Raw genomic sequence first — 22,813 nt, 5'->3', positions numbered from 1 at the left:
CTGCCATCCCTCACCGTGCCCCTCCCATCCTCACCGTGCCCCTCCCATCCCTCACCGTGCCCCTCCCATCCCTCACCTGGCCCCTCCCATCCCTCACCTGGCCCCTCCCATCCCTCACCTGGCCCCTCCCATCCCTCACCTGGGCCCTCCCATCCCTCACCTGGGCCCTCCCATCCCTCATCAAAATCTAATATTTTTGTGCAAAGTAGACTTGAAACCGAAGCTGGATGAAGGTGTCACTGAAACTGTCTGTGAACGACTCAATCTTCAGTTCAAAACATAAATTGCAAATCAGAATTATAATATTTGTAAGAAATTTCACCAAATTATTTTATTACAATATCTAATTCCTAATGGCCCCTAATGGCCCCAACACGAGGCTCTGCTGCTGCATATTTGACCTCCAGGAGCGGCACAGGAACCGTTAGTGACAAGAAAGAACCTCATTTTAACTCAATACAAAATAATGTACCAAATCCACTGTTGGTATAAATGATTGACATTTTTAAGGGTTTAACGACATCAACTTGGACTTAAATATATTCCATAATTTTTCTTTTTGACTTTTGCAGACAAAATGGCCCATATCCATAAAAAAATCATTAAACATTTTAAACTTTCTTTACACATTTGGACAGAAGTCAAGTTGGCAAAAAAATTGAGCCGTTGAAGGTCGAAAAATATGACTTTGTGTCGGTGCTAACGGTCAAACTGTGGGGGTCCGAGGGTTAAGGCCCCGCCCTCTGCCAGCCCCGCCCTCTGCCGGCCCCGCCCTCTGCCGGCCCCGCCCTCTGCCTGGACAGTGTGACGTTCTATGACGGTCTTTGATCTGATGTTCATCATTATTTTGTGGTGAATAGAAAAGTGAAGAAATGCTAGAGGGCGGAGCATGAACGGGCCTCTGAACACGCCCACAAACTGAGCAGAAGAATCAAGCTTCCTGCGCAGTACTGCCCAGCAGCCTGTAGAGGACACTAAAACACACTGCGAGCTTCAGCAGCAGAATTAGGGGAAAACGGGTTTATTTGGATATAATTAAGAACAAATTAAATATAGTTGTGACACACGATCATTTTAAATTGTATCGGCCAATCACTGATTGCCTTGATTGCCCTGACCGCACACCTCGGCTGCACCACTGAGTTCTAATATAGTATAGTACAGTCTTTATGTTTGTAGTACTGGAGTCAATTTGTGACGTAGTTTAAAGGAGCACTATGTACGTTTTCTGCTTGGAACGATCCAGTGTGTCTTTACAGTTACAGGTCTGATCCGTGGAACGTCTGTAAGTGATTCAATGTGTCTCTCACTGTGGAACACAAGCATATTTGAGAAATGTTACAGAGTGCAACTTTAAATGTTGAGTTGGGCCCATTTATTCACTTAATACCTGATTTATCGTCCAAAATAACCACGTCTGTCTGACTGGAGCTAATAAATGACCCGCTCAGTTAATGCTAAACCACAGAACACTCTGGACCTCTGTCCAGCCAAACCGAAGAACTGCTGCTCGTCGCTTTGGTAGAAGGTTTATTTAGGACCAAACCAGTTGTAAATGTGCAATAATAACAGGATCGTAAGGATTAGGGAGGTTCTGCAGATGTGAGAGTCAAGAGGAAGCATGTGAGGAGAAGACCCGGCTCCAGGCCCGGCTCCGGCTCCAGGCCCGGCTCCAGGCCCAGCTCCGGCTCCAGGCCCGGCTCCGGCTCCAGGAGGTCTGAACGCGTCTAAAGCTGCTGAAAGCCACAGACATGTTCTGTGCCGCCATCTTGTCTTAGCTCAGCCATTTCCGTCGTCTCTCCAGAACCAGCTGAATGTAAGCGCCTTTTTCTACACCTAAAATATTTCTAAAAGTAATTCTCAATGTTTGTCATACAATTATTACTTGACACAAATTATTTAGTTGCTCAGGATCACTAATAATAATATAATATTGTTTTGTTACAACAGTCCCACCATATGTGGCGCCGCAGCCTTAATGCTGGCCTCGGTGAAACTGAGAAACCCAAAAAAGATTTTTTTCCCCAAATGTGTGATTTTCATTTTTTTGCAGAATGTGCTAGTTGAAGTTATGAATAAGCCCCTGTGTGCTTCAGATAACACTATTGGTTGTCTTAAACGTATACATTAAGCTGTTAAAAATGTCGAGTTTTCGGGTCTTTTTCCTGCTCTCCTGGGGGGCGTCACCTTTTTCTAGCCAACGTATTGTTTACATTTTCCACCAATCAGCTGTGATCCGCATGGCTACAGCTGCTGCTCCGTGTTTTCCTCTCATTACTCCAGACCGTCTGCAGAGCACAGTCTTCAGAGCTTACATTCCCTGGACTACATTGCAACGGAACTGAGGTACTTTTACTCTAAAGTATTGCTTTAACTCTGTGTTTTAAGGCGGTCTGGTGATCACTTTAGAATCTTACTTTTGCCTCGGGCACCAGAGCAGACACGGAGCCCCCCTGTGACTCTGGGCTCACTCAGGTGAGAAACTTCGGAAGCCGTTTTCTCAGTGAAAGGTTTTGAGAGTTGTTTACATTCAAATGACCACAACTTACTCAAATATGATCAGATCTACATGAGTGAGACATCATTGGAAAGCTTTGAATTCACACTTTCGGAATCTGTGAATAACTCGAAATGTCTCCGGGTAGACATGTACCTGCTTTATCCACGGTCAGACACATATTATCCCGAGCTTCAACTCAGTTTATCTAGTAACGTCTGAAATCAGTGGTTCCCTCGAAGCTGGAGCCATTTACAAACTGCACTGTTTTGAGCTGGAACTAAGCCCGGGCTCATACGCAGGGATGGCATCCATCCGACTTCGGAGGGTACATCCCTATTAGTTCGGAATTTGACCGATAGTCTTAGTCGTGTTAAGTTACCATCTAGGGATGAGCCCCAGGTGCAGAGCAGCAGTTCAAGACGCTCCTCTGTCGCCGAACTCTCGCCCGTTCTGTCACATGTGAAGTGTTCAGATTCAAGACAGATAGAGACTGTGTGTGTCCCTCGTGTCCCTCGTGTCCCTCGTACAAATAATGCCAAAAAGTCACATCTCAGAAAAAATATTTCAGGCGTCAGACCAAATAACTTAAGGAAAATAACAATCACAAATGACACAAATACACAAATGAATAAACACGTAAAATGTGGACTGCTAAACATTAGAGCAATTTCCTCCAAATCGCTCTTAGTTAATGAATTAATTAGTGACTATAACATAGATCTTCTAGCTCTAACTGAAACGTGGCTTCAACAAGACGACTACGTCAGACTAAATGAGTCCACCCCACCCACCCATGTAAACCCCACCCACCCATGTTAACTTTCAGACTGCCAGGAGCACAGGCCGAGGTGGTGGTGTGGCAGTGATCTCACACTCAAGCCGACTCATGAGCCCTAAAACTAACAATGCATTTCACTCATTTGAAAGCCTCATGTGTCGATCACATGTCCAAATATGAAAAACCAAAAAGGAGTTTTGTTCATAGTTATCTACCGACCTCCTGGTCCCTATTCAGAGTTTTTAACAGAGTTTTCTGACTTTATATCAAACTTAGTGTTAGCCTGGGATAAAATAGTTATAGCTGGAGACTTTAATATCCACGTGAACATGAGTGATGACGCTCTCAGTAATGCCTTCAGCGCCTTGTTAGACAGCACTGGTTTCACTCAGAATGTAAATAAACCGACTCACACTCATAAGAACACTCTGGATCTTGTCCTAACGTATGGAACAGAGATTAGTGACCTCATTGTCCTCCCTCAAAACCCTATATTGTCAGATCATTTCCTAATTACCTTTCAGTTTATTCTTAAAGATCATCCAGTCCCACAAAATAAAGTTATAATGAAAAGGACAATATCTGAAAAATCTATCTCAAAATTCAAAGAAATAATAGAGCCAATATTCAGTGACATGTCATGTGATCATGTCATGTGATCACGTCATGTGATCATGTCATGTGATCATGTCATGTGATCCTGCTGAGAATAGTTTTAGTCCCAGTTTAAGTGATCAATTTGTCGACTTGACCATGAATTCTCTGAAGTCTGCTCTTGACGTTGTCGCGCCGTTAAAACAGAAGGTCATTAGGCCAAAGCGCGCCTCCCCATGGTACAACCAAGAACTGCGTTCACATAAACAAAAAGTTAGAGGGATTATTTCGTCGCTCTCACACCGAAGAATCCCTAAAAGCATGGAAAAGTTGCCTGCTGAGTCATTAAACCTCTTCTGAAAAAGCCTAATCTAGATCCCGACCTATTGGTAAACTACAGACCTATTTCAAATCTTCCCTTCGTCTCTAAAATCCTTGAAAAAGTTGTAGTAAAACAGCTTTGTCGCCACCTGCAGGACAATAACTTATTTGAAGTTTTCCAGTCAGGGTTCAGAGCCCACCACAGCAGGGTTCAGAGCCCACCACAGCAGGGTTCAGAGCCCACCACAGCAGGGTTCAGAGCCCACCACAGCAGGGTTCAGAGCCCACCACAGCAGGGTTCAGAGCCCACCACAGCAGGGTTCAGAGCCCACTACAGCAGGGTTCAGAGCCCACCACAGCAGGGTTCAGAGCCCACCACAGCAGGGTTCAGAGCCCACCACAGCAGGGTTCAGAGCTCACCACAGCAGGGTCCAGAGCCCACCACAGCAGGGTCCAGAGCCCACCACAGCAGGGTTCAGAGCCCACCACAGCAGGGTTCAGAGCCCACCACAGCACTGAAACTGCACTAGTTAAAGTCACAAATGATTTGTTATTAGCCGTTGACGATGGACTGGTCTCAATCCTGGTTCTGTTGGACCTCAGCGCAGCGTTTGACCATCGACCACAACATTCTACTGCAGAGGTTAGAATGTGATGTAGGTGTTGGAGGAACAGCCCTCAGCTGGTTTAAATCCTATCTATCTGATAGGTACCAATTTGTTCATGTAAACCAGAGCTCCTCACCTTGCTCTAAAGTAATTTACGGTATGCCACAGGGTTCGGTACTCGGTCCAATTCTGTTTACTCTTTATATGCTGCCATTAGGCAACATGATCAGAAAGCATGGCATTAACTTCCACTGCTATGCAGATGACACTCAGCTGTATTTATCAATGAAACCTGATCAGAGCGATCAAGTAGACAGACTTAGTGCTTGTGTGAAGGAGATAAAAACCTGGATGACACTTAACTACCTGCTTCTTAACCCTGAAAAAACCGAGGTCATTGTGCTGGTCCTAAGCATCTACGAGATGCTCTATCTGAGCAGATAGTCACACTGGACAATGTCAGTGTAGCCTCCAGTTCTACTGTAAGAAACCTTGGAGTCTTATTTGACCAGGAGCTCTCAGCCTATTTCCATTTGCGCAACAAGAGCCAAAATCAGAAGAATCCTGCCTAAAAGTGATGCCGAAAAACTTATCCATGCATTTGTAACGACTAGATTAGACTACTGTAACTCCCTGCTTGCAGCAGGTCCTAAAAGCTCCATAAAAAGCTTTCAACTGGTTCAAAATGCAGCAGCAAGATTACTAACAGGAACAAAAAGAAGAGAGCACATTACGCCGGTGCTGGAGTCTCTTCACTGGCTCCTGTCGAGTTTAGAATCAAATTCAAAATTCTACTCTTGACCTACAAAGCCATAAATTACATGGCCCCATCCTACCTCAAAGATGCTATAGAACCATATCATCCAAACAGAGCTCTTCGCTCTCAGAATGCCGGCCTTCTGGTGGTCCCAAGAGTCTCTAAAAGTACTGTAGGAGGTAGAGCGTTTAGCTCCCAAGCTCCTGTGTTATGGAATCAGCTCCCGACCCATGTTAAATATGCTGACACAGTCTCTTCATTTAAGTCCAGGCTTAAAACGTTCCTCTTCGAAATCGCTTATGGTCAGACTAGTTAGGAACAGAAACATAAACCCACAGCTTTAGCTACGCTGCCCTAGGATACTATGCTGGGGGAAGTATGACAGCTTGAGCACTATCCTCTTCTGACTACTTATGCTATCAAACAATATTTATTTTTTGATTCCACTTGCAAACTGTTCACCGCCTTCTTTTTCTTTATTTCACTCCTGAGGACCTGTGGACCCAGATGTCCCTCCCCTGGTGAAGTGGTCCCTGCCCTGTGTGGACGGTCCCTCATCTGCCTGAGGAGTGGGTCCAGCTCGCCCCCGACGGTCCCTCATCTGCCTGAGGAGTGGCTCCAGCTCGCCCCCGACGGTCCCTCATCTGCCTGAGGAGTGGCTCCAGCTCGACTCCGACGGTCCCTCATCTGCCTGAAGAGTGGGTCCAGCTCGCCTCAGTCGGTCCCTCATCTGCCTGAAGAGTGGGTCCAGCTCGCCTCAGTCGGTCCCTCATCTGCCTGAAGAGTGGGTCCAGCTCGCCTCAGTCGGTCCCTCATCTGCCTGAAGAGTGGGTCCAGCTCGCCTCAGACGGTCCCTCATCTGCCTGAAGAGTGGGTCCAGCTCGACTCAGACGGTCCCTCTTCTGCCTGAAGAGTGGGTCCAGCTCGACTCAGACGGTCCCTCATCTGCCTGAAGAGTGGGTCCAGCTCCAGTCTCCCTCGTGTCCGTCTGTCCGTCTGTGAGAGTCGGATCTCTCCTTCACTGGAACTCCTCCAGGTTTCTACGCTTTTTTCCCAAAGAGGTTTTTTTTGTAGTTTTTCCTGGCCGAGAAGGAGAGTCTAAGGACAGAGGACCCTGGGACATCGTCCCTCGCCACCACAGACATTGTTGATTCATTTCTCCCTGTGGCCCTCAGAGGCAACTGTTGTTGTGATTTTGGGCCTTACAAAAATAAATTGATTTGATTTGATTTGAACTACAAAGACCATGATCCTTTGCTCCATTTCAAGACAGAAACATGAGTCTTTGGAATATGAGCTTGATGATTTGTACCAAAGTCGTGGAAAGGCATTTTCAAAGTAAAAAGTCCCGTAAAAATCACAGTAAATGTTGAAGCGTGAAATGAACATTGCACTGTGAGATTTGCATATCGTTACCTCCAATGCAACGTCCCAAATAAATACATGAATCCTCAATATGTATATTTGTATTGAAGAGATGGAAGTTGGAAGAACAATTGGAGATGATGTGTCCACTCTGACCTCTGAACCCCCGAGTCAGTCTAATACATGTGTGAACCGTACATGGTCTGTGTGCGCGCCGTTTGTGCCTGCCTGCCTGCCTGCCTGCCTGCGCATGTGTGCAGGGCTCAGATGAAGAAGTTTGTCTTTACAGCAGCAGCTGCTAAACAATTCTTAAATGTTTTCAAATGTGTACAGCAATTTGATAATTGCAGAGCAAAACACGAAAGTGACAAACAATCAATATTTCCCATTGATGTAACAAGATTATTTATTTCAAATGTATTTGTAAATATTCTATTTAAAAAAAAAACTCTGAACAAATTCACTTTTAAACAAAGCTCTCATTCCTTGGTCTGACAACAGAGCCATGTTTTTACAGACACAAGTTTTTGGCATTTTGGCCTCATATTTCCTGGATATCGTGTGTAGTAGACGTGCCGTTTTGCCCCTTTTAAAATGGCGGACTCGGTTGCTACTGTACCCGGATGTGCGAACGCATGTAAACAATTGAACACAAATTTTTGTGTCGCTAAAGCTGCAAATCAAAAACAAACAAAACATCGTATTTGAGATAAATTGCGTCGCATTTTGCGATGTGATCCCACTGAGCCCTGTCTTATGTCCTGTTTACACTGACCCCTGCGCCAGTTCACGCCTGTCCCATTGGAGACAATTAACATTGTTCAAATAAAAAGGTATTGACCACTTCACCTGGTCATCTGCAGAATCACTAAAGGAGAAGAAAGCTGGACAAAGCAGGTCTGAGTAATGTTAATGTAAGAGTCGCGTGACAGAAGTGTTAAGGCCTCACAAGTGCGCTGTGTAACTGTAGCGGGGCTCTCCCTCAAAAATATGGCGAAGTCAGATTTCAAGTGCTCAGGTGGATTTATTGTGCCAAAACCGAAGTGCAAAGATAGTGCAACAGTGAAGAAATATATACAGTGAGCAAAAAGGTCCAAAAATCCAAAAACATATTTACAGAGTTCCAACTTTAACTCGTTCTCTCTTTTAACTCTCTCTCTTTTTACTCACTCTCTCTCACACTGTTTCCTTCTCTGATGTTGGAGACAGACTCCTCCCCCAGCCAAGAGCGGCTCGCCTTTATTCCTCACTTGCCCCTCCCACTGAGCAAAATAACTAGATAATTCAAATCCCAAATAAACTGACAATAAACTGTTGTGGCCTCTTCCTACAACATAATACATCATTTATATACACATGTTCAAAATAAAGCAATATAAACACATAAAATACCCGGTGTCACATGGTCAGCACCACGGCGCGAACAACGCGCATTTAAACTTCCAGGAAGTCCTGGCTCGGTTTCGACCCAACGCGACGCATCGGCGGAGCGCGGCTTCGTGACAAAACTGGTAACAATTGGCGTGTGTATGCTTAGAATGAACCTAACGCGCGCAAGTGTGCACCCTTGGCGGATTAGTGACGGAGGAGTGCGGGGAAAGATGTGTGTGTAGCGTCTGATGCGAATGAATGAAACAGAGGGAAACGCGGGGAGCGGGGAATGTATGAGTGTGTGTTGGAAAGTGCGCGCGGGCATGAAGGGCCGCGCGGCTGCTCAGCAAATAAGCGCCGACACCAGTTAAAGACGGACTGGCTCCGTCACATTATCCCTCCCTTACGGAAGGTTGACACTGTAGGGCAACCTGGACAAATGATCCGCAACAATGTTCATCTTGCCGGCACGGTGTCGGATGGCGAATCTGAAGGGCTGCGAGATACCATCTGGTCAGGCGACTATTATGATCCTTCATAGTGTTGATCCAAGTCAGGGCACTATGATCAGTCTCTAGATCAAATTCTCGTCCGAGCAGGTAGTAGCGCAAGCTCTCCAACGCCCATTTGATTGCAAGGCCCTCTTTCTCTACAGCAGAGTAGCGGGTCTCGCGTGGCAGGAGTTTGCGACTCAAATACAATATTGGATGCTCCTCTCCAGGTTCCCCCTGAGTCAGGACTGCTCCGAGGCCAACCATGGAGGCATCCACTTGTACCAAGAAGCGCTTGGTGAAGTCTGGACTCTTCAGCACCGGTGATGAACACAGGTGAGCTTTGAGGGTGTTGAAGGCATTCTCAAAGTCCTCGGTCCAGACGACTGGGTTTCGCTGGCCTTTGGCGGTGAGTGCTGTAAGTGGAGTGGCAATCGTTGCGAACTGTGGCACAAACCGTCGGTACCATCCGGCCAACCCAAGAAAGGAACGCACCTCTTTCTTTGTTCGTGGCCTCGGAGATCTCAGGATAGCCTCGACCTTGTCAACCTGAGGCCTCACCTCCCCTCGACCCATCTGGTAGCCGAGGTAGCGTGTCTCCTGCCGAGCCCACTCACACTTTGCCGGATTCAGCGTAAGACCGGCTCGCTGGATCTGCTTCAGGACTTGGGAGAGATGTCGGACATGGTCCTCCCAGGTCTCGCTGAAGATGACGACATCGTCGAGATAAGCCGCGCTGAATAGCTCACACCCCTGGAGAACTCGATCCATCAGACGTTGAAACGTAGCAGGTGCTCCATGCAGCCCGAATGGCATCACAGTAAACTGAAACAGTCCAGTTGGTGTTTGAAATGCTGTGTAGGGCCGTGAGGACTTCTCGAGGGGCACTTGCCAGTATCCTTTGCAAAGGTCCAATGTGGTTATGTACTTGGCGGAACCAATCTTCTCCAGCAAGTCATCAATCCTTGGCATTGGGTATGCATCAAATTCAGACACAGAGTTCAGCTTTCGAAAGTCAATACATATCCTGAGTGATCCGTCTTTCTTGAAAACAATCACTACAGGACTGCTCCATTCGGATTTGGAAGGTTCGATGACTCCCAGTCTCAGCATTTCTTGGATCTCATCTTGGAGCTTCCCAACAAGCTGCTGTGGTACACGATATGGTCGCTGTCGGATCGGCCGACCCTCCTTCAGGCGGATGACATGTTCCACCACTGTAGTTCTTCCAGGACTGGCACGGAACAGCGAAGACACTTCTTTGAAGGTCTGGAGTAGCTGTGTGGCTTGCTCAGGAGGAAGATGAACCAGCACAGGGGTAGCAGTGTTGGTCAGTCCCTCCAGTCCCATGTCCGGCTCTTCCCCGTCCTCGTCATCGTCTACTTTCCTGACCAACAGGACTTTAGTTGGAGCTTGGACTGGACGCTCTCTCCACTCCTTCAGTAGGTTGACATGGTACGTCTGCCTGGACTTCTTTTTCTCTGGATGCAGGACCTCGTAGGTGACTGGTCCCATCTTCCGGGTGACAGTGTACGGGCCCTGCCATTTTGCTAAAAGTTTATGGGTTGAGGATGGCAGAAGAAGCAGCACCTTCTGACCAGGCTGGAACTCACGACTGCAGGCTTGGCGGTCGTACCAGGTCTTCTGGGCTTTTTGAGCACCTAGCAAGTTCTTCTCTGCCTCCTCCCAGTACTTTGACAGTCTCTCTCGCATTTCAAGTACAAACTTGACAATGCTCCGGTCACTTTTTTCGTGCTGGTGGGCCCTCCTATTGTTTGCGTAGAAGGTCCAAAGGCCCCTGAACATCCCAGCCATATAACAGTTCAAATGGAGAAAATCCAGTTGACGCCTGTGGGACCTCTCGATAGGCAAACAAAACAAAGGGTAGCCAACAGTCCCAGTCTTTGCCGGTATCATCCACGAACTTCTGGAGCATCCGCTTCAGTGTCTGGTTAAACCGCTCAACCAGTCCATCTGTCTGTGGGTGGTACGGGGTGGTTTTGATGGATGAAATGCCCAGTTGCTGCTGGAAAAGGTGCATTAACCGAGATGTGAAGTTGGTGCCTTGGTCCGTGAGAATTTCATCAGGTAATCCAACTCTGGAGAACAGTTGAACAAGCGCTCGAAGGACAGCAGGCGCAGTGATGGTTCTCAGCGGAAAAGCCTCTGGAAATCTGGTGGCATAATCCGAGATGACCAGGATGTACTGATGTCCACTGCTGCTCTTCACCAGGGGCCCCACAATGTCCATCGCAATCCTTCGGAAGGGAGTGGAGATAACTGGAAGAGGCTGCAAAAAGGCACGGTCAGACTTGCGCACTGGACATGTTTTCTGACAGGTTGGACATGTAGCGCAATATTTGTGAATGTCAGCATACATGGACGGCCAATAAAATCTAGAACTGACGCGTAAGAATGTTTTGTGGCGACCGAGGTGACCTGACCATGGCACTGTGTGTGCTAAATGCATGACAAGGGTCCTACAGCTAAAGGGAACAACAAGACGTTTACATTCATCACTAACAATATACAACACCCCATTGTCAATAATAAACTTCTCTTGACCCAGACAACCTTTGGTTTCTTTTCCCACCTTAGCAAAAAGACTTTTCAAAGTAATATCATTGCTTTGCAACAAAGAAACATTTTCAGGTACATCCCACACAAAAGAATCACAATTTTCAGGATTTAAAGACCACATTTCTTTTTCAAAGCGTCGCTGACGCCGGGATTTCCTTGGCCCTTTGGTGCCTCCCTCCCACAGACTACTGTCCAAGTCTGGCAGAGGTTGGGCACCGGCTTTCACTTGTGCCCGCGTAAGAACAGAACACGACACATTTCCACAGTCATTATTCCCCCCAGAGTCAACATTCCCAGACAACAGGTCCATCAGAAAAGGTAGGTCCCAACCGAGAATAGCATCCACGGGTAGGTTTTCTACTACTCCCACAGTCACCAGATAGGGCTGGTCTGCAACCGTTATGGTAACCTCCACAGTAGGATAAAGGTGGCTATCCCCGTGCACACACAAAATGTCCACTGTCTTGCCATAGTTTATGCTGCTAACTGGCACTGAGCTACGTTTGATAAGGGATGTGAAACTACCAGTGTCCAGTAAAGCAGAAACCTCTTGGCCATTAATTAGCACATTTTTACAGCGTTTAATAGTACTTTCGGTCTCATGAGTGCATTCTGCCTCTGGTCTTGGAGGATAGCACGCTCCGCTAACTTTAGCTTTACGGACTGGGCAAACTGAGGCTTTGTGCCCAGGTTGTTGGCAGGAAAAACAAATAAACTCCTTACCAGGTCCTCGTTGGTTTGGGGCAGAATTCATGGTACCTGACACGTCTTGGTTGGTCTCACGTCTGGCAGGCCTTGGTAGAAAAGGTTGAGCTGGTGCGCGCTGGGATGCTGTGGTTAACCGGGCAGAAGATACTCCTTTCCGAGCGTTGAGATACTGCACGGCCAACTTAGCAGCGGTAAATCCATCGGCTGGCTCATGTTCCTTCACCCAGGTCCTCACTTCAAAAGGGAAACACCCGCAGAAGCTGCTCCATGATGATCGCTTCACCAATTTCCTCCTTGGAGCGTTCATCCGGTCTTATCCAGCGGCGATAGAGTCCTCGGAGGCGATGATAGGTCTCCGTAGGGCTTTCATCATGCGGCAGAGTGCTGGAGCGAAACTGCTGTCGGTAAGTTTCGGGTGAAATGTTAAATTTCGCAAGCAGAGCTGCTTTCAGGTCCATGTAACAGTGGGCTCTGTCTTCATCCATAGCAGAGTAGGCCTCTAGTCCCTTTCCAGTCAATAAGGGTACAATACGACACGCCCACTCGTCCTCTGGCCACCTCCAGGTTCTAGCTATCCGCTCAAAACGTAGCAGATAATTTTCCATGTCCTCACCACTCTGAAACTGTGGTATTTTTGGCTCATTGTACGGTCTCCATTCTGGTCTTGGCCTGTCCTCAGCTTCCGGTACATGGCGCTGCGGCTCAGCATCATCATCGATCTCCATGCGGCTTCCATGGAACACCGATCTCTGGCCACCAGGGGTTGGCGACTCATGATGTGCAGGCAGGTTTGGCGCTGGACGAGGTCTTCGAAGAGTCGGCTGCGAAGGGGATGCAGGTTGAGCCCCGCGCTCCACAACAGTCATCTGTCTCCCATGCTGGGTCTGGAGCTCCTGCCCCCTCTGGCTGTCGATCACGGCCTTGTGATCGCAAACCTGTGCGCTTTGGTTGGCGAGAAACTTTCTTCCGACTTGCCATATCCCACTTCTGACACCAAATGTAGCGGGGCTCTCCCTCAAAAATATGGCGAAGTCAGATTTCAAGTGCTCAGGTGGATTTATTGTGCCAAAACCGAAGTGCAAAAATAGTGCAACAGTGAAGAAATATATACAGTGAGCAAAAAGGTCCAAAAATCCAAAAACATATATTTACAGAGTTCCAACTATGAGTTCAACTTTAACTCGTTCTCTCTTTTAACTCTCTCTCTTTTTACTCTCTCTCTCACACTGTTTCCTTCTCTGATGTTGGAGACAGACTCCCCCCCCAGCCAAGAGCGGCTCGCCTTTATTCCTCACTTGCCCCTCCCACTGAGCAAAATAACTAGATAATTAAAATCCCAAATAAATTGACATTAAACTGTTGTGGCCTCTTCCTACAACATAATACATCATTAATTATATACACATGTTCAAAATAAAGCAATATAAAACACATAGAATACCCGGTGTCACATGGTCAGCACCACGGCGCGAACAACGCGCATTTAAACTTCCAGGAAGTCCTGGCTCGGTTTCGACCCAACGCGACGCATCGGCGGAGCGCGGCTTCGTGACAAAACTGGTAACAATTGGCGTGTGTGTGCTTAGAATGAAGCTAACGCGCGCAAGTGTGCAGCCTGTGGATTAGTGACGGAGGAGTGCGGGGAAAGATGTGTGTGTAGCGTCTGATGCGAATGAATGAAACAGAGGGAAACGCGGGGAGCGGGGAATGTATGAGTGTGTGTTGGAAAGTGCGCGCGGGCATGAAGGGCCCCGCGGCTGCTCAGCAAATAAGCGCCGACACCAGTTAAAGACGGACTGGCTCCGTCACAGTAACACCAGCCACTCGTCTCCATGGAGATGGTATCGCTTTGCCTTAAATATTCCACAATAGCATTCAAGTTCTGTCATTGTGTCCTTAAGCAAGACACTTACCCCCACCGTCTGTGTGAATGTGTGTGTGAAGAGTCTGTGCGAGGGGCAGACGGAGAGACATACAGCATTACAAGTGTGAGCTATTATTAGTATTATTAATATTTCATTATTATTATTTTATCATCATCATTACTATATTATTATTATTATTATTATTATTATTGTTATTAAATATTATTATATTATTATTATTATATTATCATCATCAATTACTATATTATTATTATCATTGTTATTGTTATTGTTGTTATATTATTATTATTATTGTTATTATATATTATTATATTATATTATTATTATTATTATATTATTATTAGTTTATCATCATCATTATTATATTATTATTATCATTGTTATTATTATTATTGTTATATTATTATTATAATATTATTTTATCATCATTATTATTATTATAATATTATTATTATTGTTATTAGTAGAAAAAGCTTCAGTTGTAGTCATCTGGACTCAGTTTGAAAAAAATAGACGTTTTTGTACCCACCAAAGAGGATTCTAATAGCCCATTAAGATTCTGAATAGGCTCGGTAGATACAAGGGGGAGTTTCTGTTGAAACAAACAACTCTTTCTACTTCAGGAAGGCTCCTCCCAATGGGCGGGTCTTACCACAGAACAGTATTAATATCGGAGTTCTCGACCTAAATTCTTTTATTGACAATGACTCTTGGATGAGAGTCGAAACGTCTATTTTTTCTAACTGAGTCCAGATGAAACAACCGAAGCTTTTTCTACTATGGAACACGCCTGGACCAATGAGGGATTACACCGACATATTGTTATTAGTGTTTATTATTATTATTGTTGTTGTTGTTGTTATCATTATTATCATTATCATCATCACGTATCGTCATGGAGACAAGAGCAGGACAAGCTGAGGCCAAAAGCAGCAGAAATCCTCACAGAAGTGAGTCCTGCAGGACTTAAAGAGATTTGAATTCTGAATATGAATATAATATAGGACATGTGTCCTACATTGTATAACTTATTTTAAAGCTTAATTATTGGACAGTGGAATAATGTTTTTGCACTAAAACTGTCAAATAAAACTAAATAAAACAAACATTCCAATTAACATGAAATTAAACTCAACTCTAAAAAAGAGAACAATCGACTATAATTGATATTCTGAATTCAGATCATTTGGCTCCGATGCAGGATTAATGGGGCCAGAATAGCTACTGTTATTGATAGGGGCCACACCAGCAGTGCACTCACCATCTCTGTGGGGGCCCCTCCTCTGCACGGGGCCCCTGCTCCTCGCCACACTCACAGAGGCTCGTGTGCTCCCCCTGGATGCAGCCAGAAGAACTACTGCTGCAGTCACAACAGACAATCAGTGCGGGACAGTGTGAGTGATCAAACTTCCACATGGGGCCCGGCCTAAGGACCGTTTGGACCTACAATAGAGCCATGGCTCCACTGGTTCCCCCTGAAGAGCCTCTGGGCCCTCAGAGTGTTTTAGAGCAGACAGACAACAATGTAACCGTGAGACACTTTGGAATCTCAGCCATATTTAAAAAGACGTTTAGTATTTCCAAGTTTGTGTCTTTGTGTCGTGGCTAAAGCTCGATCTGTCACATGGTCATGACATTCTCACTGACACAGACATGAATCATCCTGTAACCGACACTGACCCACACGACTGGAGAGTCACCGTTACCATAGAAATACACCAGCTTTGCTGAACAGTAAGTGTGCCAACATCTGCAGAGATAAATCAGCCAAAACTACATTTAAAGTAAACAAAACCCCATAAAGTGGAAATAAATGTATCAGATCCAAGTTCAGCCTTTAGCATCTTAAACTCTCCTTTAGTTTTACATTTGGGTGAGACGTCCTCCTCAAGGCCAAACTGCAACACTGCATCAGAACCAGCTAGTCTTCACACCATCAGCAGACTAACTGACATGTTCACACCATCAGCAGACTAACTGACATGTTCACACCATCAGCAGACTAACTGACATGTTCACACCATCAGTAGACTAACTGACATGCTCACACCATTAGGTGATGTCAGTTATAAACCAGATGTCAGTTATGGTTTATGCCTCATTCATTCTGAAGACATTTTCAAGGCTTTATCACTGACAGTAGAACGTTTCTTTTGACGTGGACGCGCAGAGTGACATTCCTGCGCGCCTCCTCCGCACTCCGCGCGCGCCTAAAGCGACAGGCCGCGTCAGGAAAGCGACAGAAGACGCGGTCTGAACATGGGTCTGACTCAACCTGCTTCAGCCGCAGACGCTTCACCTTCAGCCGCGACACTCACGGCCGCGACGCGTCCTCTCGCGCAGCAGGAGAAGCGGCAGCGGCGTGCGTCACGCGTCACGCGTCATGCTAACTAGCTCAGGCGCGTCTAACGGCGCTGCAGCCGCGCCGCATCCGCGCCGCATCCGCGCTGTATCCGCGCTGCAGCCGCGCCGCGCAGTGCGTCTCTCATACGTACCCGCGCCCAGCCACACGGCGCCCGCTGCAGGGGACATGCTTCCAGGATCCCGCTGCCGTTCACACCGGAGCAAAGGGTCCTCAGTTTGGAGGTCCGGGTCTGACGCGCTCCTGCTCTGCCCGGTGCCAGGGCCCGCCCCCGCTCCCGCTCCGCAGTGGAAACAGGCGCGCGTCCTGATTGGACACATCTGGAGAGAGAAGATGGTGATTGGACCAACAATGAAGCGTTTCCTGAGAGACAGAATCATAACAGAGGCGTCTTCTGTGAGGCGGTCAGAATGAGCAGCACCGCTGGAGGGCGAAGCGAACACCACGGAACATTTGCACATCTAAATCATGTTTTGTAAGTCTTTATAACAAAATAAGTGCCGAACCATTTTGAACTTACAGGGTAGAAATATCTGTCAGTCAGTGAAAAATATCCTGTATTTCTCTGCAGATAAAAGTCAATTTAGTTTTGTTTTTTTCGTGTAAAATTCACTGCTTAATTGCAGATTTGCTGTGGCATGTGGTTAATATCTCTATTCTCTATGTATCTATTCACATGAAATAAAAACTGGCACAAAGTTCAACTTCTTGCAAATGTGACAAACCGAGCGGTTCGACAGCTGTGAGTCCCACAGGCTGAAGAGGAAACAAGGAGAGCGCTACGGCCAAATACTACAACGAGTGAGGCAAGTCCTCAGCAGCAGCTCAATGGCTACGCCCTGCCAGTGATCTGACCCCTGAGCCACGCCCTGCCAGTGATCTGACCCCTGAGCCACGCCCTGCCAGTGATCTGACCCCTGAGCCACGCCCTGCCAGTGATCTGACCCCTGAGCCACGCCCTGCCAGTGATCTGACCCTGCAGGAATAATCAGATGGCCAAAGGAGGAGCCTCCTGGTGATGGAGCTCCATGTATGCAGCATCTGCAGCATCTGCACCTGCAGTTATGTACTTGATGGTCCTTCAGACCGCCTCTTTCTAACCATTGGTAGGATTTTGTGATATCAGCCACTTCAGTTTTATATATATATATATATATATATATATATATATATATATATATATATATATATATATATATATATATATATTTATATATTTATTACCACGTGACCTCACAAATGCTGCTGGTCGCACAAAACACGACCAATAATAAGTCAAACGTGACATGAAGGGGCGGGGCCAAAAACACAAAGAGCGTCTCCTGTTGAAAACAAAGTACAAGTCCACCATCTAGTGGTCACTCCCTCACACACACACACACACACACACACACACACACACACACACACACACACACACACACACACACACACACACACACACACACACTGCATTCCAAAGTATGATGCAATTCACATTTTTCTCAGATTTATAAAAACTTAAAATGTCCTGTTCCAAATTATTATGCACAACAGTTTCAAACCATGTTATTGTTTGTTTAATTAGCAGCATCAGCTGGTCATATTTACTGAAATCAAAAGCTATTTCAATGAAAACATCTGAACAGGTCAATTTGTGAACATGGAGCCCTTAGAGCGTCAGAGCGTCTGCAGATGTCAGAGCCTCCAGAGCTGCTGTTTGGATGTGACCTGCCTCATCCCTCATAGATCTTTGGCTTGAGGATGCTCCAAATGTTCTCAATAGGGTTGAGGTCAGGGGAGGATGGGGGCCACACCCTGAGTCTCTTCTTTAGGCCCATAGCAGCCAGTGATGCAGAGGTGTTCCTCGCAGCATGAGACATTGTCCTGCATGAAGAGGAAAGCACGGCTCTTCTTTTTGTTCATGGAAGAAAGTCCACATACTTTACAGAGGTCATGTTCACACCTTCAGGAGCTCTAAAGGGGCCGACCAGCTCTCTCCCCGTGATTCTGGCCCAAAACATGACTCCGCCTCCTCCTTTCCGCCTTGTTGGGACATGGTGGCCGTCCACCTCCGTCCATCTGGACCATCCAGGGTTGCATGGCACTCTTCAATGAACAAGACTATTTAGTACTAGACTATTATCTACTTCGGGGCCACTGGAGCCGTTTCTGCTTGTGAGCTTTGGCTAAGGGCCCATCAGAGGCTTTCTGCAGAACTGCAGCCTCTGGAGGATCTATTCCTTCATGATCTTTGGACTCTGGAGGTCCAAACACATGTTCATGGATGTGCTTGTGGCTGATGTAGTTGTCAAAATGAATGTTTTGAAGTAACAGAAAGGTGTAAAGCTTTGGAGAGCACATCTTTATTTGCCTGTGTCAGGCAAGTTTGTGGAGACTGTCCTGCCCCAGTTTGAGTGACTTACTGAATTTGCGTCATCCATGCTGTGCATGTCATTAGCCTGACTCTATTTTATTTATTTAAAGTGAAAATATATTATATTTGGCCTGAATATGAGAGGTTTTCAACTTTGTTGTTGTTGTGACTAGTGATTAGACGGCAGTTTTTGACTCAAATGCAGAACCTGATGCCCAAGGTTGATTATTTAATGGTGATAAACTTGAGACAGTCCGTATATCGCGCTCTGTAATCCCAACAGCAGCACTGTGTGTGTCTGCAGCAGAGGGGCCCCTGCTGTTGGGAGTCTCCCTGATCATAAGGCACTAGGCGCCCTCCACTGCACCGAGCAGGACTTCCCTCTGTTGAGCAGTGATGGGCGATTCCAGTGAATTTTGTTCCGATCCGATATCAACTAATATCAATCAATACCAAGTGAATTTGTATTATAAGTCAATATGTGACACTTTTCAGTTAAAGGTGGAATGGACAATTTTTTTGGCCCAAATCTGAGTCTTATTTCCTCGTGGCCGATTAGTCCTGCCACGTGTCAATCATAAAACGCACCTACCGCTCACCTGCAGCCGCCTGCGACTAATCCCCACGTTTCCCTGTGTCTAAGCGCATTGATCTATCATAATATAGTTCCCTCAGTGTACGGGGCAAAATGAAGACGGAGAAAGACAGTTGGAGCTGACGCAGAAGAAGACGGAAATCTACAGAGATGACGTGATCCCCGGAGGGAATTGGGCCAGCAAATTTGACATGGGTTGTTATAATTCCACAACTGTTACTTAGCAACCAGATTGTAAACAAAGGCCAAAGTCCATTTAAATCATCCAATAATTGTGATTTTATTTATTTTTGGTAAATCATTGTAGGTTTAAGGTTTAAAAAGGTTTAAGTTGTGTGTGAATTTTCTCTACATTTTTGATGTGATGTAACTTTCTGATGACGTTACAGAGGAATTCACTACTACAAATACTTGACTTACTTTCTCATCACTGGAGAAATGATGTGTCAAATATTCCATGGAAAAAAGTCTGGACCTTGTCACATTTTCTTCATTTCAAACCAGCAGCGAGAACATACGAACGCCTTCATCGTTGTTGTCCAGATAAAGGACATTAATGGACACAAGTTGTACATTCTGTCAGTCAAACTCTGAAACAGTAACTCATCTGTTCTAGTTATGTCCCAACACTGCCCCCTTGTGTCTGGACTTCAGAACTATGTGTCTGGGCTTCAGAACTGTGTGTCTGGACTTCAGAACTATGTGTCTGGGCTTCAGAACTGTGTGTCTGGACTTCAGAACTATGTGTCTGGGCTTCAGAACTGTGTGTCTGGACTTCAGAACTATGTGTCTGGACTTCAGAACTGTGTGTCTGGGCTTCAGAACTATGTGTCTGGACTTCAGAACTGTGTGTCTGGACTTCAGAACTGTGTGTCTGGACTTCAGAACTGTGTGTCTGGACTTCAGAACTGTGTGTCTGGACTTCAGAACTATGTGTCTGGGCTTCAGAACTGTGTGTCTGGACTTCAGAACTATGTGTCTGGACTTCAGAACTGTGTGTCTGGGCTTCAGAACTATGTGTCTGGACTTCAGAACTATGTGTCTGGGCTTCAGAACTATGTGTCTGGACTTCAGAACTGTGTGTCTGGACTTCAGAACTATGTGTCTGGACTTCAGAACTGTGTGTCTGGACTTCAGAACTGTGTGTCTGGACTTCAGAACTATGTGTCTGGACTTCAGAACTATGTGTCTGGACTTCAGAACTGTGTGTCTGGACTTCAGAACTATGTGTCTGGACTTCAGAACTATGTGTCTGGACTTCAGAACTGTGTGTCTGGACTTCAGAACTATGTGTCTGGACTTCAGAACTATGTGTCTGGGCTTCAGAACTGTGTGTCTGGACTTCAGAACTATGTGTCTGGACTTCAGAACTGTGTGTCTGGACTTCAGAACTGTGTGTCTGGACTTCAGAACTATGTGTCTGGACTTCAGAACATTGTGTCTGGACTTCAGAACTATGTGTCTGGGCTTCAGAACTGTGTGTCTGGACTTCAGAACGATGTGTCTGGGCTTCAGAACTGTGTGTCTGGACTTCAGAACTATGTGTCTGGACTTCAGAACTGTGTGTCTGGACTTCAGAACTATGTGTCTGGACTTCAGAACTGTGTGTCTGGACTTCAGAACTATGTGTCTGGACTTCAGAACTATGTGTCTGGACTTCAGAACTGTGTGTCTGGACTTCAGAACTATGTGTCTGGACTTCAGAACTATGTGTCTGGGCTTCAGAACTGTGTGTCTGGACTTCAGAACTATGTGTCTGGACTTCAGAACTGTGTGTCTGGACTTCAGAACTGTGTGTCTGGACTTCAGAACTATGTGTCTGGACTTCAGAACATTGTGTCTGGACTTCAGAACTATGTGTCTGGGCTTCAGAACTGTGTGTCTGGACTTCAGAACGATGTGTCTGGGCTTCAGAACTGTGTGTCTGGACTTCAGAACTATGTGTCTGGGCTTCAGAACTGTGTGTCTGGACTTCAGAACTGTGTGTCTGGACTTCAGAACTGTGTGTCTGGACTTCAGAACTGTGTGTCTGGACTTCAGAACTGTGTGTCTGGACTTCAGAACTGTGTGTCTGGACTTCAGAACTATGTGTCTGGACTTCAGAACTATGTGTCTGGACTTCAGAACATTGTGTCTGGGCTTCAGAACTGTGTGTCTGGGCTTCAGAACTGTGTGTCTGGACTTCAGAACTATGTGTCTGGACTTCAGAACTGTGTGTCTGGACTTCAGAACTGTGTGTCTGGACTTCAGAACTGTGTGTCTGGACTTCAGAACTATGTGTCTGGACTTCAGAACTATGTGTCTGGACTTCAGAACTATGTGTCTGGGCTTCAGAACTGTGTGTCTGGACTTCAGAACTATGTGTCTGGGCTTCAGAACTGTGTGTCTGGACTTCAGAACTATGTGTCTGGACTTCAGAACTGTGTGTCTGGACTTCAGAACTATGTGTCTGGACTTCAGAACTGTGTGTCTGGACTTCAGAACTGTGTGTCTGGACTTCAGAACTGTGTGTCTGGACTTCAGAACTATGTGTCTGGACTTCAGAACTATGTGTCTGGACTTCAGAACTGTGTGTCTGGACTTCAGAACTATGTGTCTGGACTTCAGAACTATGTGTCTGGACTTCAGAACTGTGTGTCTGGGCTTCAGAACTATGTGTCTGGACTTCAGAACTGTGTGTCTGGACTTCAGAACTATGTGTCTGGGCTTCAGAACTGTGTGTCTGGACTTCAGAACTGTGTGTCTGGACTTCAGAACTATGTGTCTGGACTTCAGAACTATGTGTCTGGACTTCAGAACTATGTGTCTGGACTTCAGAACTGTGTGTCTGGACTTCAGAACTGTGTGTCTGGACTTCAGAACTGTGTGTCTGGACTTCAGAACTATGTGCAGGGGCCTCAGGAGCGGGGGCCTCAGGAGCGGAGGCCGCAGGAGCGGGGCCGGGGGCCGCAGGAGCGAGGCGGGGCCGCAGGAACGGGGGCCTCAGGAGCGGGGGCCTAAGGAGCGGGGGCAGCATGAGCGGGGCGGGGCCGCAGGGGCGGGGCCGCAGGAGCGGGGCCGGGGGCCGTAGGAGCGAGGCGGGGCCACAGGAGCGGGGGCCGCAGGATTCAAACTTTGGATGGGTCTCCTTGGACCCTCTACCACAGCCAAAACGACAGCAAAACGACCGAAAGGCTGTGATGGCTGTGTCCTCCTCAATCCTGCTCTGGAGGAACAGACTTCTGGCAAAGACGTGCCAGAGGTCCTCCGTCCACCCGGCTTCCAGTGACAAGCCTTGGTCTCTTCTTCGTTTAGGTCCTGCAACAAGACCATGGAGAGGTGCCGAGAGTTTGGAGAAGCCATCCACAAACCTCCTATAGAAGCTTGCAAAGCTGAAGAACGATCTCAGCTCCATTGGTGAGACAGAGCCAGCTCGACACACCTTCTGCTGACCTGAGACGCCAGGTCAGGCTCCTCTCTCTGAAGAAATCACATTTTTCAAGATTAACTTTAAGAGCAGCAGCCGCCAAGAGCACTGTTCCCTCCAAGCTGCGTCCGCGAT

General features: G+C 46.6%; 1 protein-coding gene across 3 annotated transcripts in view; it reads right to left on the bottom strand.

The window, feature by feature from the left end:
- Window positions 1-16,599, bottom strand: part of sgce (sarcoglycan, epsilon) — a 99,670-nt gene extending 83,071 nt beyond the window's left edge. For all 3 annotated transcript variants that reach the window (XM_072447294.1, XM_072447296.1, XM_072447295.1), the window contains exon 1: window positions 16,455-16,599. In XM_072447294.1, the coding sequence (XP_072303395.1) occupies window positions 16,455-16,491 (37 nt within the window). In that variant the 5' untranslated portion in view covers window positions 16,492-16,599. The remainder of the gene's footprint in view (window positions 1-16,454) is intronic.
- Between the last annotated feature and the right edge of the window lie 6,214 nt (window positions 16,600-22,813).

The sequence above is a fragment of the Eucyclogobius newberryi genome, unplaced genomic scaffold, assembly GCF_026437365.1.
Source record: "Eucyclogobius newberryi isolate DKJ021-1_F unplaced genomic scaffold, fEucNew1.0.hap1 SCAF_16, whole genome shotgun sequence".
NCBI classification, from domain to species: domain Eukaryota; kingdom Metazoa; phylum Chordata; class Actinopteri; order Gobiiformes; family Gobiidae; genus Eucyclogobius; species Eucyclogobius newberryi.
This window is presented reverse-complemented; position numbering and strand designations above follow the sequence as displayed.